General features: G+C 36.3%; 2 protein-coding genes and 2 pseudogenes across 4 annotated transcripts; all 4 read left to right on the top strand.

Annotated features, from left to right (window-relative positions):
• Positions 1–1,494: 1,494 nt before the first annotated feature.
• LOC113289506 (LAG1 longevity assurance homolog 2-like) lies at positions 1,495–4,544 on the top strand. 2 transcript variants are annotated; one of them, XM_026538773.1, is made up of 7 exons: positions 1,495–1,677; positions 1,781–1,922; positions 2,159–2,367; positions 3,134–3,289; positions 3,537–3,722; positions 3,817–3,995; positions 4,153–4,544. In XM_026538773.1, the coding sequence occupies exons 2-7, from the start codon at positions 1,806–1,808 to the stop codon at positions 4,167–4,169; spliced, it is 864 nt and encodes a 287-aa protein (XP_026394558.1). In that variant the 5' UTR covers positions 1,495–1,677; positions 1,781–1,805; the 3' UTR covers positions 4,170–4,544. The 2 variants fall into 2 exon arrangements, with proteins under 2 accessions (XP_026394558.1, XP_026394557.1); XM_026538772.1 differs by having other exon boundaries at positions 1,495–1,692.
• A 2,278-nt stretch (positions 4,545–6,822) lies between these two features.
• On the top strand, positions 6,823–9,031 carry LOC113289505 (alpha-amylase-like). 2 transcript variants are annotated; one of them, XM_026538770.1, is made up of 3 exons: positions 6,826–7,234; positions 7,698–8,458; positions 8,592–9,031. In XM_026538770.1, the coding sequence occupies exons 2-3, from the start codon at positions 7,703–7,705 to the stop codon at positions 8,844–8,846; spliced, it is 1,011 nt and encodes a 336-aa protein (XP_026394555.1). In that variant the 5' UTR covers positions 6,826–7,234; positions 7,698–7,702; the 3' UTR covers positions 8,847–9,031. The 2 variants fall into 2 exon arrangements, with proteins under 2 accessions (XP_026394554.1, XP_026394555.1); XM_026538769.1 differs by having other exon boundaries at positions 6,823–8,458.
• A 114-nt stretch (positions 9,032–9,145) lies between these two features.
• Positions 9,146–10,954, top strand: LOC113289507 (annotated as a pseudogene).
• Positions 10,955–11,830: 876 nt separating this feature from the next.
• LOC113289504 lies at positions 11,831–13,628 on the top strand (annotated as a pseudogene).
• The last annotated feature ends 3,705 nt before the right edge of the window (positions 13,629–17,333 follow it).

The raw sequence follows: 17,333 nt of genomic DNA, 5'->3' as shown, positions 1-17,333 counted from the left end.
AGACAGTCTTATGCTTGGTTTTGGTCTTCTCTTGTCGGAGAGCGCGTAGCACAAGAGAAAAAAGAGTTGCATCTTGTTCTTTTACTTGTAAAACCCGTCAGATTGAGTTCCATGCCGTGCTCCTGGATTTGTCCAAAATAATGTTCAAATTGAACTAGCCGTTCAAAATTTGCTAGCAAACTGCGGGTCCTTCTCGAAGGTTTGTATCCAAACATCCTTCTCGAAGGCCTGCATCTTACACATTAGAAGATGACTTTTCCAACCTCTCTAGTCCCTACCAATTGCATTGAAGAGTCTAGAAGACATGCCGTTGAACCTTCCGAGTTATTGAAAAGGAAGAAAGAAAAAAAAAAAAAAAGGAGCTTTCGTGAGTTCAGTCTTCTCGAAGTTAGCTCTAGAGAGCAAACTGCAAGACTCTTCTCACCCAGCCCTAGGAGGTCGGAGCTACCGTATAGCTGTGTTTTATTACAATTCGGAATCAAGAGTCCTAACTGGGAGAAATTCGCATATTCGCAAGCTACCTTCGAAAGAGCCCGTTAAAAAATAATAATTCTTTCACAGACCGTCAGTATATGTTACCCGTCTGTAAAGAAAGCACTAAAACGCACTTGAAGAAGCGTAATCAAGACATACTTAAACATTAAGACATGAGTCGTCACATGAGATCATGAGACTTGCAGTAGTATTTAGGGATTGATTGTGCTCGTTGAGAGCAACTGCAGTGGTGCGACCAAAATCAAAGACCAAAGACTAAAAAAAAAGATCAAATTTGGGTTTAGTTCGTCGTGTGGCGTAGAGGAAGAAGAGTAAGTTTGGTCGCGCGTTGATATAAAGTTCGCCTGGACATCGAGCGTTGGTAAAGTTTACGCCTGGAATCAGGCGTCGGTAAAGATAACGCCTGAAATGGGGCGTTTGTAAAGATTACGCCTGAAATCAGGCGTTAATAAAGATTACGTCCCACTGAATTCAAACAAAAATAAAAAAAAAGAAAAGAAAAAAAAATGGGGCGGAGGTATAAAGCCCGCCCCATGTGATGTATCTCATTTTGGTCCAAAGTATATCAACGCCTGGTCTTCAACTCAAAGAATATCAACGCCCAACTAAGGGGCGTTAACTTTATGTACGCCCCATCCAGGCGGACATTATACCAACGCTCCATCCAGACGTAAGGTATACCAACGCCCTGCATCAGGCATTAACTTTACGAACGCGCGGCTACTAGCGGACATTATACCTACGCCCGTTGGGTAGGCGGACATTATATAAACGCCCGACTATATTTGGATTTGGTCTTGATCCCCGACCAAATTTGGTCTGGATTTTAGTCTTTGATCAAATTTTGATCGATGGTCCGTCCCACTACGCCTATCCACTGGACACTATATTTGGGTTTAGTCGTCCATTGTGGACACTCTGAGCGCGTGGTTGGTTGTTGCAGAAACAAATAAAATAACGAAACAAACCATTCCCATTCTTTAATACATACACAACAAATAAGATCCTCTCCGTCTCTCTCCTCTTCTTCCCCCCATCATCCATTCCTCGTTTCTCACTCTCGCGAATCTCACCACCCATTAACAAAAACAAACACAGGAACAAGAAATCTTTCTTTCTTTCTTTCTTTCTTTTCTCTCTCTCTTTTTCTCTGTTGCTGTATAACGGAAAAAGCGTGGGGAGGTGAATGCAGTTTAGGTCAACAAGATCTCTTCTGATTTCATGATTGAATGATGATGATTTTGTCTATTGTCTATTGATTAGATGAAATTTGTTATTATTATAGCTCTCCTGGATTGATTTTCTTCCTAATGGACTCGATCTGGAGTCGTGATGGCGTACCTGAAGTTAAACATTTCTCCATTGCTATCTTTTTCGCCATCTTCTTTATTGCTGCTCATTTCTTCCTAGATGCATTCCTTTTCCAAGTAATTAACCTAACCTTGGTCTCAATTTTCAGTTTCTTTCCTTGATTTTGCAATGTTTTAGTGAATCTTGAAATCTGTGACTTTCCCATGTTCAATTTGAGCCATCAGGAGGATTTTGTTTATTGATGTTTTAGTGCTTCTTGAATCTTGAAATTTGTGCCCTTCTGTGTGGTTGGTTCTGACACTATGATGTGGCTTACTCTCAGAATGTTGATCTGGTTTTTATTTTTCAACAGAAATTTGCAAAATGGTTATTAAGTGATGGAATTGTTCCATTAAAGATGACAAAGTCTATAAAGAGAAAAGTTGCAAAATGTTCAGAGTCTATGTGGAAGCTAACATATTATGGTACTGTTCAAGCTTGTCTTCTTACTGTTATCTACCACGAACCATGGTCCAGGGATATAAATCAATACTTCAAAGGCTGGCCTAATCAAGAGCTCAAGTGAGTTTTCCGTTGTCTTTTGATTTCTATAGGAATTAATCCTTATTTTTGAACCCCTTGTTACAAGTTATTAACTAGACTAGATAACAACTATCTTTAATATTTTCAAAACTAGAGTATTTGGGTTTGGGTTTGTTCAGGAGTAAGAAGAGACGTCTTCTAGATGGAAACTGTGTGTCATGTAGGCTGTACTTGCTGTCGCTGATGATGAGTAATGTTGCTTACATAGGAATGCTGCAGATATCTGGTAGAAAATACACGTTTAGTGGAATTAGGTATTGTGTTGCTGTCGTCAGGGTAATTTGCTCAGATGTTTTCAACTCCATAAGGCTGATGCTTTAGGAGTATTTGTTCTGCATGTTTATACTTTGGGACTCTAACGCGAGTTTCTTGTCATTTTTGTGAATTCCGTATTACCGGCAATTAAATGAATGGCAACCTAGTGTACTTTCCAGCCATTGGTTTTACTTTTACTAGGTTATATGCTTTGTTGGAATTTGTTTGGAAAATTGACAATCTGTATGTGACTATGTGCCTAAGCTAATAAGAAATATTAGACAAAATTGAGAAATAGCAAAATCGTATAAGCAATTCTGTATCCTTCCCTTTATCTGTGTAACCACTAACCATTTAATACTGAAAGTTACTCTGACCATCAGGAGTTGATGCTTCAACTTAATCAAGTTTTGCACTCATCTGGCATGTTTTTCTATGCACCGATTTAATGTTGACATATGCTTACTTGGATTAATTGTGTTCTCTGCAGGCTTCCTTTTACGCTTTTGTACATGTGCCAATGTGGATTTTACCTATACAGTATCGCCGCACTCCTGACATGGGAAACTCGCCGGAAAGATTTCTCCATAATGATGTCTCATCATATTGTGACTGTGTTTCTAATTGGGTTCTCATACTTTACAAGGTATATTAAATTTGTCAAGTCCATAACCGTGGACTTAACTCATATTTTATTATAATAACCATAGATTTACAACAATTATGTTCTACAACCGACAGTCCGACACCATATTTTTACTCATGCATGCTACTCTCAACTTTGCTGTGTCATTTAGATGTGCCATGTAGTATTTGTTATTGGTATTGGGAATTATGTGCCATAATGTACTCTGGTGAATTGAAAAGTAACATGCTATTTACTTGTGTTGTAGTTTCTTCCGGATCGGTTTGATTGTTGTTGCCCTGCATGACGCATGTGATGTATTCATGGAAGCTGCTAAAGTCTTTAAATATTCTGAAAACGAATTTGCAGCTAGCGTCATATTTGGTTTCTTTGCAGTCTCATGGGTCATTCTGCGGCTGGTATTTTTTCCATTTTGGGTGATCAGATGTTCCAGGTTGGTCCCTGCCACAATGTGCTTTGATCTTTTTGGGTCCAAATTGTATTATATCTCTTATGCTTACCTTCTTTCTCTATTGGCATCTCCCCAGCTACAATCTCATTGAGGTCTTGAAGCTGTCAGAGGCTTATCATACATTCTTGTACTATTTCTTCAATACAATGCTATTGACTCTACTTAATTTCCACATATACTGGTGGATTCTCATATATTCGATGATCAGGAGACAGTTGAAAAATAGGGGAAAAGTTGGAGAAGATATTCGATCAGGTAAATACGTTCTAAACTTTTGCACTTTGCGCCACTGTTCTCTTATGCATATTATCGAAGTTTTCCTTTATTTTATCAATCCACTGAAGAATCTGCTTCCTAGCATATGGTAAGTCGGGATTACAGTTTCTTATAATTGTATTCATTCTAAATACAGATTCAGACGATGACTAGTAAGGTGATGATAATTTGAAAGATGGAATTGATGTTTCCTAGTGGATGTTTACATCATTCTCCTGTTCATGGCACCAATCTGGATCGAATTTTGCTTGACCTAGTGAAAATCACGTGGGGGTTCGTAGATAATTCTAAATTTTTCATTTGATATCCTTTTGCTAGTCCAGAAAATGTAACTGACCATAGGGCCATCCAGTATATTCATGCTCGATCACCATCTTCATTCATTGTATACTAGATATGTTGTATAAATTTTTATCTCATCATTTTTTCTCCTCTGGTTTCTGTTAATTTTTCTTCTGCTTCATTGAGTGGTATCAACTTCTTCAAAGAAATGAATGAGAAATCAACTTGAGTCAGATTTTCATTTTAGTACAGTCTTCTTCAGAGGTGTTTGTTCTGGAAAACTTTACAACTGCCATGTACTAGGGCGCTAGATAATGAGTGATAATTTCATATCCTATTTCACCATCCACTATAGACCACACATTTTCGTGGGTCTTTAGGTCTTTTGAAAGGATGCGTAGGTTCTTTTCACACGACGCTGCAGTGCCATTGATTGCAGCTTCTTTTTTCTTTTTTTCCTCCCTGCCGTGTTAAGTGTATTATAGAAACGTGTTTTGAGGCAGACCAAAATGTTTTGAGGCATACTTTCGGATGAAAGTTATAGCCGAACCTAGGAAAAACATAGGTTCGTCTGATAACTTGAGTATGCCTCAAAAATATTTGGTCCGCCTCAAAACAGGTTTCGTATTATATATAAAAAGAATGATTTTTTGGGGACCATGGTGGTTCGGCTGATAACTTGGGTATGCCTCAAAAATATTTTGGTCCGCCTCAAAACAGGTTCGTATTATATATAAGAAGAACGATTTTCTGGGGACCATGGTTTTTTTGTGGGACCATTGTTTTATTTTGGGTAAGACATTAGAAGTAAATCTAGGTCATCCCTTATCTAGATATTTATATTAATACCTAAATTACCCTCCTAATTAATTTTGGGAATGATTAGTTAGTATTAATAATAGTTAGTGTAATGATTAAGTTAAAGATAATTAGTGACATTAAAAAATCAGATGGTTTTTTTTTAAAAAGAAGTAGAATTATTGAAAGAGTAAAGTTAAAGAAGATGAAGAAGGAAAACATGGAAAACGATGGATTTTACCAACCACAATCAGAGGAAGAGTATTTGGGTACCCAGGTATGCTTCAAACTTAGTTAATATTGGTTGAATTGCTCCAAATTTTCAAAAGAATGTAAATTTTTGGAGTAGATTTGGGCTTGTTCGGTTACCTTATGTGAAGAACAGGTTACCGAACTCATATGAAAGTGTAGTTCGGTTACTTTTTCCAAACACGCAGGTTACCGAACTCGCGCTTTAATGGAGGTTTTTAGTCGTTCGGTTAAGAGACATGTTACCGAACTTTGTTTACAGGATTTACAGAGTCATGTTCGGTTGGTTCGCAAACTTTAACGTAACAACATATCTAACCGAACTCCACATGTATGCAATTAGTGAAGAGTTCGGTTTGTCAAAATTTTTTGCGAACAAACCGAACATAGTGGGACAAGTTCGGTTAAATCATAACTCAACATAGTGGGAAAAATAACACAGTTCGGTTACATTTTTTTTTTTTTTTGTATTATGGGTAGAGTTCGATTACTAATTAGTTTTAGAATTTTTTGCGAACCAACCGAACAAAGTAGGAAAAGTTCGGTTGAATGAGAACTCAACATAGTGGGAAAAATAACACAGTTCGGTTACATTGGATTTTTTTTTCTTTTTGTAATATGGGTAGAGTTCGGTTACTAGATAGTTTTAGAAACTTTTGCGAACCAACCGAACTCGCAGTTTGGTAACCTAATTTTAAATCCTATTGAACCGCACTGTTCTTCGTGTTCTTCCTTTCAGGAAGTTCGGTTAAGAAACTAGGATTTTTGTGAAACGCGTCCTAACCGAACAAAGCACTGTAACTTCCATATGAACCTTATTTTGATGATATCTATTCAATTAAAAGTAATGGGGAAGAAGTGAATAACATGAGAAAAGAATAATTTTCAATCGAACGAGGAACGTCAAGGAAAGAGAGAAGAAGAAGAGAATATTTTTTTTTCAAAACTAAAAAATTTCGATTCCCCTCCTATTTTTGTTTTTGAGTTTGATTTTGATAATAGATTCATTTAGATTAGATGTATATGATTAGATTTATATAGTTATTAGGTTAGTTTTAATTTAAATTAAAATAAAAAATAAATGTGTATTTACCTAACTTTAGAACACCCCTTATAAGTATTGTTGACTGAGAGGCCTAACAGCTTTGCGTTCAACGTTTATCTCCTCGTTCATGCTGCTTGCTTTTCTTGAAAAGTTCTCGGTGGCTTATCGGAAATGATTCATATCCCGCGAGTTGGATCCCACAAACCATCCATAATGATAGGAATATGAGAGAGAAAGGGATGGGACCCATACTTTAACACCCGCAAACCGCCGAACCATAGATGTCTTGTTTTCCCTTGTCGGGACACACCGCCGGACCGGTCTTTGAAAATTCTTCCCTTTCACCATTAAAAAGAAAGATTCGAGAAGAAATCAAAATAAACACTCACACTAAATGCACTTAGTTAAGATCAGGAATTGTAAAATTAAAGTTTTCCCACATTGTTGGCCATGTACCACGTGACATTCATATCCAAAAAGTGCCAGGTAGGCCGGTAAGGATGATTCTTGCCTGAAACCACTATTCCAGTCCCATAATCAGCTCCTCCACAGTAATGTGAAAAATGGATGTTGCGTATATTTCGGTAACAATTATAGGGATCAGTTCGAATATCCACAGTTGAATTGTTAGATGATTATCATTCCTCTTGTCCTTATCGTATTACCCATTCAATTCAAAAAGATACTATCATCAAAATTGAATGCAAAATCTTTTTCTTCTTTGTTTTCTCAGTATAAAATACCCACCGGATTGCTAGAATAGAATACACTTGAAAAACCAGGTTTGCTTTCTTCTTAATCTCATCGTCATTACCTTATCACTTCTGCTCAAATATTGTTTCAGGTATATCTCACTATCTCAACCTCCCAGTCTTTATTTTAACAATTTTTTAATATAGTTTGCTTTCTGTCAGTTCTTGCTGCTATCAAATTATTAACAATTTTTATAAATTTGGTACCAAAAGGGATTCAATTGGGAGTCCTCTAGTAAGGAAGGAGGGTGGTATAACTTCCTCAAAAACTCTGCACCTAGTGATCTAGCTAGTGCTGGAATCACACATATTTGGCTTCCACCTTCTTCACAATCTGTAGCTAGTGCTTTTTCACTGAAGTAGATTCATTTTTTTACTGATGGCTTTTGGCGATAGCTACAATGTTACTAACTTCGTGTTATACGAAGATATTATCATGTAGAATAGGGAGAACATGGCGAACTGTTTCATTTGAGGTTGATAGGTTTACAGATTTGAAATCTAAGTACATATCGTTTGCTGACATAAATTTTGCAATAAACTTTCCTTTTGAAGGGTATATGCCTGGACGTTTGTATGATCTTAACTCAAAATATGGAAGTGTGGACGAATTGAAGTCATTAATAAGGGCTTTCAAAGATAAAGGAATTAAGTCAGTTGCAGACATAGTTATAAATCATAGAACTGCAGCGAAGCAAGATGGTCGAGGAATATGGTGTATCTTTGAAGGTGGCACTTCAGATGATAGACTCGACTGGGGACCTTCTTACATTTGCAAAGATGACACCGAGTACTCTGATGGTTCTGGCAATCCTGACACAGGTGAGCCCTTTACTCCTGCACCAGACATTGATCATACTAACCCAAGAGTCCAAAGAGAACTGTCAGATTGGATGAATTGGCTCAAGACAGACATCGGTTTCTCTGGATGGAGATTCGACTTTGTCAAAGGGTATTCTCCAGATTATATGAAGTTATATATGGAGAATACCAAGCCAGCCTTTGCTGTCGGAGAATTCTATGATGGAAACAAGGATTTGATAATAAAATGGCTTCAAGCAGTAGGAAAGAGTAATATCACTGCCTTCGACTTCCCTACTAAATTCATCCTTCAAAACGCGGTACAAGGGAATTTGTCAAAACTAAAGGATTCCTATGGAAAACCGCCAGGATTGATCGGGTCATTGCCAGGAAAAAGTGTAACATTTATGGACAATCATGACACAGGGTCTGCTCAGAAACAAAACCCATTCCCATCCGACAAAGTCATCCAGGGTTATGCTTATATACTCACACATCCGGGGATACCATCCATAGTAAGTTCGATTTGCGTTCGTTTTTCTCTGGTTAGATACACTAAGTTCAGCTAGTTATGCATTAGATTTTCCTGAATTTCAAGTAATTGGGGTTGTGTGGTTAGCAACTCTAAATGTGGTTTTGTTTGTGCAGTTCTATGACCATTTCTATGACTGGGGCATTAAAGAGGAAGTAATTAAGCTAACTGCAGTAAGGTTCAGGAATGGAATCAAACCAACTAGCTCAGTGCGCATTATTGCTGCAGAAGCTGATCTCTATTTAGCTGAAATTGATGAGAAAATTATTACCAAGATTGGCCCAAAGCTGGACTTGGGTTCCCTTGTCCCACCAAACTTCAAGGTTGTTGCCCATGGTAAAGACTATGCCGTGTTTGAGAAAACACAGTAAAGAATGAGCCGCGCACATGGGTACTCGTTGACACTGTACTAACTAGACATCTTTGATGTTACTAAATAGTGTATCGAACAAGAAGTTCGAATGAGAAAACTAAGTGAGTCACTAGAGAATAGTACTTTAGTTAACTGTAACTGGTAACTTATTATATGAAACTTAATCAACTATTTTATGGTATATGAAAGTATTAGTTTCTGTTTCTTTCTCTAATAATGTTAAGACTTTTCAGAGCATTATTCTTATTTCTATATAGGTTTTGCTTTAGAACAAAAGCGTGCGTCCCTTTTCTGAAAAAAAAATAAGAAAAAATCCCGCTCTAATTTTGAAATTTTCCCGCCCTCATTTTAAAGTATCACGCTATCATTCTGAGTATCAACTACGTCGCATCTTAGCGGAGCCGAGAGCGAGTAAAGTCGAGAGCTTCGTATGAAGAACTAAGGTAATATTGTGAATCTATCTGTTTATGTGATTGCTGAGAGAGATTAGAATCTCTAATTTAGTTTATGATTTTGTTTTTTAATTTGGAGTTGAAGTTCAATTTTGAAATTGAGGTTTTTAACCATAATTTAGGGTTTATGTCAAATTGAGATTTCTTAAGGTATTAACGATTGAAGAGGAGTAGGAAATGTCAAAGTATTATGATATGGATGACATAATCATGGAGGATGAGGTATTTTTTTCATCTTAGAGCTTTTCTGTTCTAGATATCTCACAGTGAGTCTAATTTTGTTTATCTTTCTTGTAGCTTGTCTCTGTTGTATTCAAAGTGGGTGCAAATGGAGTTGGACTTCTTGATCCCGGCGCTGAAGCAAACAATGTCTGTGTATCCCTCTGATTTCCTGAGCATAATCTTGACTAGAGCCCTTAATGTCATGACCAGATTTTGAGAGGGGTTTCTTGTGTACCAATGCAGATTGCACAATATGCCAAAGTGGAGCTTCCTTTATGGCGTTCTCAAGAGTTACACTTGAGACAAGCAGTATCAATTAATCTTCCTGCCTGCTTCAATCAAAAGTAACCATCTGAACCCCCTTGTTTAATTTCTTTTCCTGTTCATGTACAAAGAAACAATTTTTTTTGCTTGTTGTAGTAGTTGAATACACGAAATAAAGTTCATAATTTCAATATGTGTTTGAACATGTAATGTGCACGGTGACAAGACTATTCCTAGGGCACTCAACTTTGACCGGCTAACCTTGTCTAGGATTTTAAATGTGACCTTATCGGAATCCCTCAGATTAAATGCCCAATGAATGATTATTTCTGCTGTAATCCTTCTGCGATGGACCTATTACATTGGGTATTATATCGCCTTTGACAGGAGAGTAGCTTCCAGTACCATAATGCAAGGTTCTTGAATTGTGTTCAAGAGATGTGATAAGCTTTTTCATCTGGTATTTCATTACAGAACTAGAAAGCAAGTACAGGCTGATGTTGCATATGTGGATTTGAAAAAGCGGTGCCCCTAATTCTATGAGTTTGGATGCAAGGTTGCACCCGTGTGAGTATATCTCTGTCCACCTATCCATAACATCAAGGGAATCTTGAACTGCCTACTTTTCGCATTCTCTTTAGTCCCCAATTTGGTATTTTTCTTGAATGGTTTATTATAAACCATTACACGCCATCTCTGCTCTTAAGCAAAGTATATGGGTTAAATGTTTGATTTGGTATTAAGTTAGTGAAGCTACAAAAGGTGAAAATTTAATTGGAAAGTCTAGACTTTTGAGCAATATGTGTACTTTTTAATTAAATATGATTGGCGATAGAACCATTGGGTCGTTTCTCCTGTACGCTTTTAAAGGCAGGTACAAGGAAGTTCTGAGCAAGGCGCATAGTGCAGCATTTTCTGTAGCTCCCAAGTCCTTGCCACTTCTAACGAAAGAAGAAACTCACTGTAAGATTTTGTGACTATAACAATCTTCAACCTTTTACCTTCAATATACCCCGCAGAACCTCACACTAACGACAGTTATCCTTCTCTTTTAGTATATGATGCAGCTCAGTCTTCAATGACCGCGTACAAGAAATGGTGGGTTGGTGGGCCCAGGTTCGAGAGAGCCGCAATTTTGAAGAAGAGAAAATCGAATAGGTAGATTCAAGCTCTGACTGTATGATTGATCTTTGCCCATAGGAAAACCAAAGCTGCACAGGTCTGATCTAGTAGGGACCAAAGAACCCTGAAGAAAGAGATGGCTTTTGTGTTCGCCAGATCAATGTAATGTAGCTTTTACCTTGTAGTCAAGTTAAGTAAAATTGGGAAACCATTTCAATGCCATGAGTTTACCTCCCTCCTGGAAGCTGGACAATTTGACTGTTCCACTTTTTTTTTTCCAAGTTCTATAAGAAAGAAGATAGACTGAACTAAAATTCACATTGATGGTCCAAAATGAATATGTTAGAATTTACCCTGCAGTTTTGTCTGCTTTCCAGATATGAATTTCCCTTTTCCTTCATCAGTTTTCAGTATAATTCTGTCTTATTCTGAATGCTCTATGTATGTACACATGTAGTGGGTTGCTTCATATATTAAACACCATCCGTGCACGGTTACTTCTTTGAGTGACTTGCTTATAGTATAAGTAAGGTGTTAACGATGCTTTAAGATAAATATCACTCAGGTGCAAGGACTTGTCTTTCTTCTAGCAGCCTCTGATTGAAAGGGATGTGTTGATACTTATCACACGACAATGCTATTGATTTCACCTTTTCCTTTTTCTGCCGTGTTAGACCAAGAACAAAAAGCATACAAATAGACTGAGACCTAAGTACTACCCATTGACTGATTGACTTGGAAATAGAAACTGGCCAACTTTTATCGTTGACTTGAGAGTCATAACAGCTTTGCGTCTAACGTTTAAGATCTCATTCATGCTGTTTTTCTTGGAAACTTTCACCAAAATTTAAAGCCAAGGAAAATCTTTTTCTTCAGTATAAATATCCATTGGTCTGTTAGAACAGAATACATCTAAAAAAACTAGTGTTCTTTTCTGCAAAGATGAGTCTGCTTAATCTTATTGTCATTACCTTATCACTGTTACCCACCTTAACATGCGCTCAGATATTATTTCAGGTATCACTATCTCGACCTTTTCGTCTTTATTACATTTCATTTGTTAGTTCTTGCTATTATCAAAAAGTTATTAACAATTTTTATAATTTTGATACCAAAGGGATTCAACTGGGAATCATCTAAAAAGGAAGGAGGGTGGTACAACTTCCTTAAGAACTCTGCACCTAGTGATCTAGCTAGTGCTGGAATTACCCATGTTTGGCTTCCACCATCTTCACAATCTGTGGCACCCGAAGGTAATGTCGCTCTGTACTTTAAACGTAATTGACACAACGGATGGCGAAGTGTCGGTGGGATTTGCTGTGCATATCTCATAGTTTTACCTGAAGTAGGTCCAAATTTTTACTACGATGTTACCAACATCTTGTTATATCAAGATATTATCATGTAGAGTAGGGAGAATTTGGCGAACCGTTTGGTTTGTCATTTGAGGTTGATATAATATCTACGTAAAGCTTGCTAACATAATTTCTGTAATAAATTTATTTCTTTTTGAAGGGTATATGCCTGGACGTCTGTATGATCTCAACTCAAAATATGGAAGTGTGGATGAATTGAAGTCATTAATAAACGCTTTCAAAGATAATGGAATCCAATCAGTTGCAGATATAGTTATAATTCATAGAACTGCAGAGAAAAAAGATGTTCGTGAAATATGGTGCATCTTTGAAGGAGGAACTTCAGATGATAGACTCGACTGGGGGCCTTCATACATTTGCAAAGATGGCACGAAGTACTCTGATGGCACAGGCAATCCTGATACAGGTGAAGACTTTGGTGGTGCCCCAGACATTGATCATACTAACCCAAGAGTCCAAAGAGAACTGTCGGATTGGATGAATGCCCAAGACAGACATTGGTTTCTCCAGATGGAGATTCGACTTCGTCAAAGGGTATTCTCCAGATTATACAAAGTTATACATGGCGAATACCAAGCCAGCCTTTGCTGTCGGAGAATTCTATGATGGAAACAAGGATTTGATAATAAAATGGCTTCAAGCAGCAGGAGAGAGTGATATCACTGCCTTCGACTTCCCTATTAAATTCATCCTACAAAATGCGGTGCAAGGGGATTTTTATAAACTAAAGGACTCCAATGGAGGACCACCAGGATTAATCGGGTCATTGCCAGGAAAGAGTGTAACGTTCATCGACAATCATGACACAGGGTCTACTCAGAAACAAAACCCATTCCCATCCGACAAAGTCATTCAGGGTTATGCTTACATACTCACACATCCGGGGATACCATCCATAGTAAGTTCGATTTGCATTCGTTTTTCTCTGGTTAGATACACTAAGTTCAGCTAGTTATGCACTAGATTATCCTGAATTTCTAGTAATTGTGTTGTGTGGTTAGCAACTCGATTGCTTGATATTTGTTTGTACAGGAATAATAATGCAACAAACACTGTTTCCAAGCTAAATATGGTTTGTTTGTGCAGTTTTATGACCACTTCTATGACTGGGGCATAAAAGAGGAGATAACTAAGCTAACTGCAGCAAGATCCAGGAACGGAATCAGACCAACTAGCTCAGTGCGCATTATTGATGCAGATGCTGATCTCTATTTAGCTGAAATTGATGAGAAAATTTGTTGGATTAACTTCAACATAGAAGTCACTAACAAGTTGGTCAGGACAAAATTAGGAAATTGATGTAATCCTAAAGGAATTAGAAGTCATCTAGTTCTAAGAAAAGGAAAGACATGTAATAAGGTAATAGGACTAGGAAAAGAAATTCATAGTTCTATATATATATGATCACCAAAGTTGTGGTTGATCATATGAGCAAGATTGGAGCTTGTGTTTAGTTTTGAGAGATTTTCTAAACATCAATAAAGAGAGTTGTCTTTATATAAGCTAAATTTCATCTTGCAGTTGGCATTAAAATTATTACCAAAATCGGCCCAAAGATGGACTTGGGTAACCTTGTCCCGCCAAACTATAAGGTTGTTGCCGATGGCAAAGACTATGCCGTGTTTGAGAAAACACAATAAAGAATGGGGAGCCAACATGATACTCATCAATACGTATACAAACTAAACATCGTCGATGTCACTTAATAATATGTGTCAAATAAAAAGTTGGAAAAGTTCTGGATGGAACTAATATAACTATTTTATGATTTATGAAAGTATGGATTTCTTTATTCATGTTAAGATTATCAGAGCATTAAAACAGGAAAAGTCTGTATGGACTATGGAACTATAAGCTATGAACTTTTATTGATCAAGGATTATTCTTATGATTCACGGATCACAAATGAAATGAACTATGTTCTGTGGTTTTTTTAGCGGAAAACTCTAGAACTTGGACAATTAACATGGGCCAGATATAAGACAATCAATCCAGACCTTTAATCATTCCTATCTTCGCTCCATTATCAATTCCAATGCTAGAGTCATTCCCCATTTCACCATTAAGATTGTGACACGTCATGTCCCAAATCTGAACAAACCCCTGTTGCCCCAGCTGTAGCAAGGTTGTTTTTTAGCCTATAATGTTCAGGAAGCCCCAAAAGATACCACTAAATTACACTGCCAAAATAATTGAAGTGGACCCGGTGTTTGCTGACCTCAACTGCTAACAGGAATGATACAACGGAAAGTGCTACATGGACCTGAATTTTTTACACCCCTATGTGGCAGTGACATCCACCATTGCTTGTCTTTACACCTTACCCCACCTGGAAAAACGTGGGACCTTTTTTAAAGAATGAACCAATACAAATTAACGCATAAGCGGGGTTAAATTTTGGTGTCAAAATCTTGGGGCTACTTAGCATTTTCGTGATACGACAGAGAAAAACTAGAATACGTCGGTGAGAAAGTGTATGGAAGAAATTTAATGGATTATGCTTTCCAATTTGGTTGGAGTGAGAATCGAAAACCATGAATTATGGAAATTATGGACTATTGGTAACCAAATCTGGACAACTGTGACCTACCAAATTTTCCAACTTTTATTGGGCGACTGTCACCTAATCGCTAACAACCGTTAGCCGCTTTTTTTAATAAAACAGGACATAAAAGGTCAAATTGTGGACACTTAATTAAAGTCGAAAATAACTTAGGCACTTTATTACTGAGGTTTTCATACATGGATATTTTCTTAAAAATCCCAAAATAAAAACTGTTTAATCTCACTTAGGATACATCTCACACAACTCTCTCACGCATGTACATACCCACATACAATCTACTTATTCTTACGTTTTTTTTAATGTATTTCTTCGAATATTTCCTTTAATTTATCTCGTCCTTGTATTTTAATCTAAGGAAATCCATTGCAGAATCTATTTTTTTAGCATATTTTAAGTTGTGATTACAGTTTCTTATTAAAGAATTTATTCTAATTACAGATTCAGAAGATGACTAGTACTTACAGGTGAAAATTGAGAATATTCCACGGGTTCACTAATTGAGTTGAGGATCTATCATGTAACTTTCAAATTTAAAGAATATGTCGTAGAAATTCAAAAATATGTTCATTATTCAATTTTTCAAGTTAACCGGTCAAAATCCTGTAGCTAATTTATCGATACACCCTTGTAGTTTAGACACGTGATTACATGTGCGACCAACCATATCTTTCTTCTTGGAGAGAAATATAGGATCACACTACAGAGAGGTAAGATTTCAGAAATATGAAGATGATTTTTGAGTGAATAAAAATAAGATTCGAGTATAGCGGAGGAATCAAAACAAAGAAAAAATAATTTTCTTAGAAGAAATTTATGGTTTTTTTATTTAAAGATTTCTTTTATTGTAATTGGGAAGACAAGTCGGGTGCAAGTGCGTTGCATTTAATATTATACTTTGTAATCCAAAACTGAACTCATTGTTTTTACTATGTACTTGTGAATGAATCAAAGTTTTTTTTTTTTTTGGGTCAATCTACAATTTTTTGATTTATTCATATCAAAGTCGTGATTACATTATCGCTTGCAAGAATAACAAAAACATCAAAATACAAGATAATCAAAATCCTAATACAAATAAAGATATCAATTACATGTAAAACACGAAGAGAAAGAGCCTTAAACTGCAACGGTATCTAAATTCTGTATATGTAGTAGAGAAGAATGATAGTATTATCCGGAATCAATTCCGACCATTTAATCTGTTTTTCTTCTTCTTCAATAACAAACGCTCCTAAAAGAAACGAGTAATCTTCCCATAATCTTGCAAATCCAAACGTAGAAGGATGCCCTAAATACCTTTGATTAAATATGAATTCAAAGAAATACCATGTTGAATCATCGATGTTCTTGAATCGAGAATAACACGCCACGAACCAGCGATCAAGATTTGAATAAATCACCCTTAAAGCGAAGAGAAAATCGCCCAAATGGTGAAGAAAATTCGCTCCAAACAACGAGAAATATGTCGAAAGACATGAAAAAACAATATAAAAATCAGTTTTATTCAAAAAACTACTACTAAAACTTAAAAAGAAAAGAACTCTTGCTAAGATATGGTCCCAAAAGGACCAAATCTGAGCAAGATATTAATGAAGGCTAGGGTTTTTTTTTTGAGAGAGAAAAGGAAAGAGAGAAAAGGAAAGGAGAGAAGAGAGAGAGAGAGAGATACCACTTTTTAAATCAAAAGGTTTGAACACCATCTAAACAATAAATAAAAATATAACAATTTACCTTTAAAGTATGCCAAACTTTTAGAAGAGGCATAAATATATTAGAAAGAAAAAATTTGACCTTATTATCAATACTCATTACATTGATGATTTAAAAGGCTTTCCAAATATATATTTTTTTCGAAAATCCGACGTATGACTCAAAAGATATGAAGTTCTTAAATTCATCTTTATAAATTGATATTTTTTACAAATAAATGGTTTTTAAGAAAGTTTCAATTAAGTTTTTATAAATGTTAGTGCTTAGCGTTTCAGTTCCTCTTAATTTTTGTTTCGGTCCATATTTGATTTGGTTAACTAAAATTACCTATAAATATAAATATTTGCACTTCAATTCATATTCCGTTTGGTTAATTACATAAAGATCATTTTGTCGTTTAAATTAATTACAACAAGACCCTTTTGTCGTTTGCTTAACCAAATTCAGTTTGGTGAACCAAAAGATGTTTAGCGCTTTTCATTTTAACTTGTGTGCCTTAGAAAGGGGGAGAGATGAAACGGCGTTTCGAGAGAAAGGGAAAACCTAAAGTATGATTAGGAAGAAAGTAGTGATTTTTTATTTTAGTGGAGGGAAACAAACATATCCCTCCATCACAATATGATTTAGATGCAAATAAAGGGGATGCCTACCAAAATGTAGTCGAACTGTTTGTTTTCTTTGGCTATTACTCTTGGTGGTCTCCTTCTTTCTTGTAATTTCTCTTTTGTGATAGAAAAATTTTACCCCCACGAATTCCAAATAAAGAATTTCAT

The sequence above is a fragment of the Papaver somniferum genome, chromosome 6, assembly GCF_003573695.1.
Source record: "Papaver somniferum cultivar HN1 chromosome 6, ASM357369v1, whole genome shotgun sequence".
Taxonomy (NCBI): Eukaryota; Viridiplantae; Streptophyta; class Magnoliopsida; order Ranunculales; family Papaveraceae; genus Papaver; species Papaver somniferum.
This window is presented reverse-complemented; position numbering and strand designations above follow the sequence as displayed.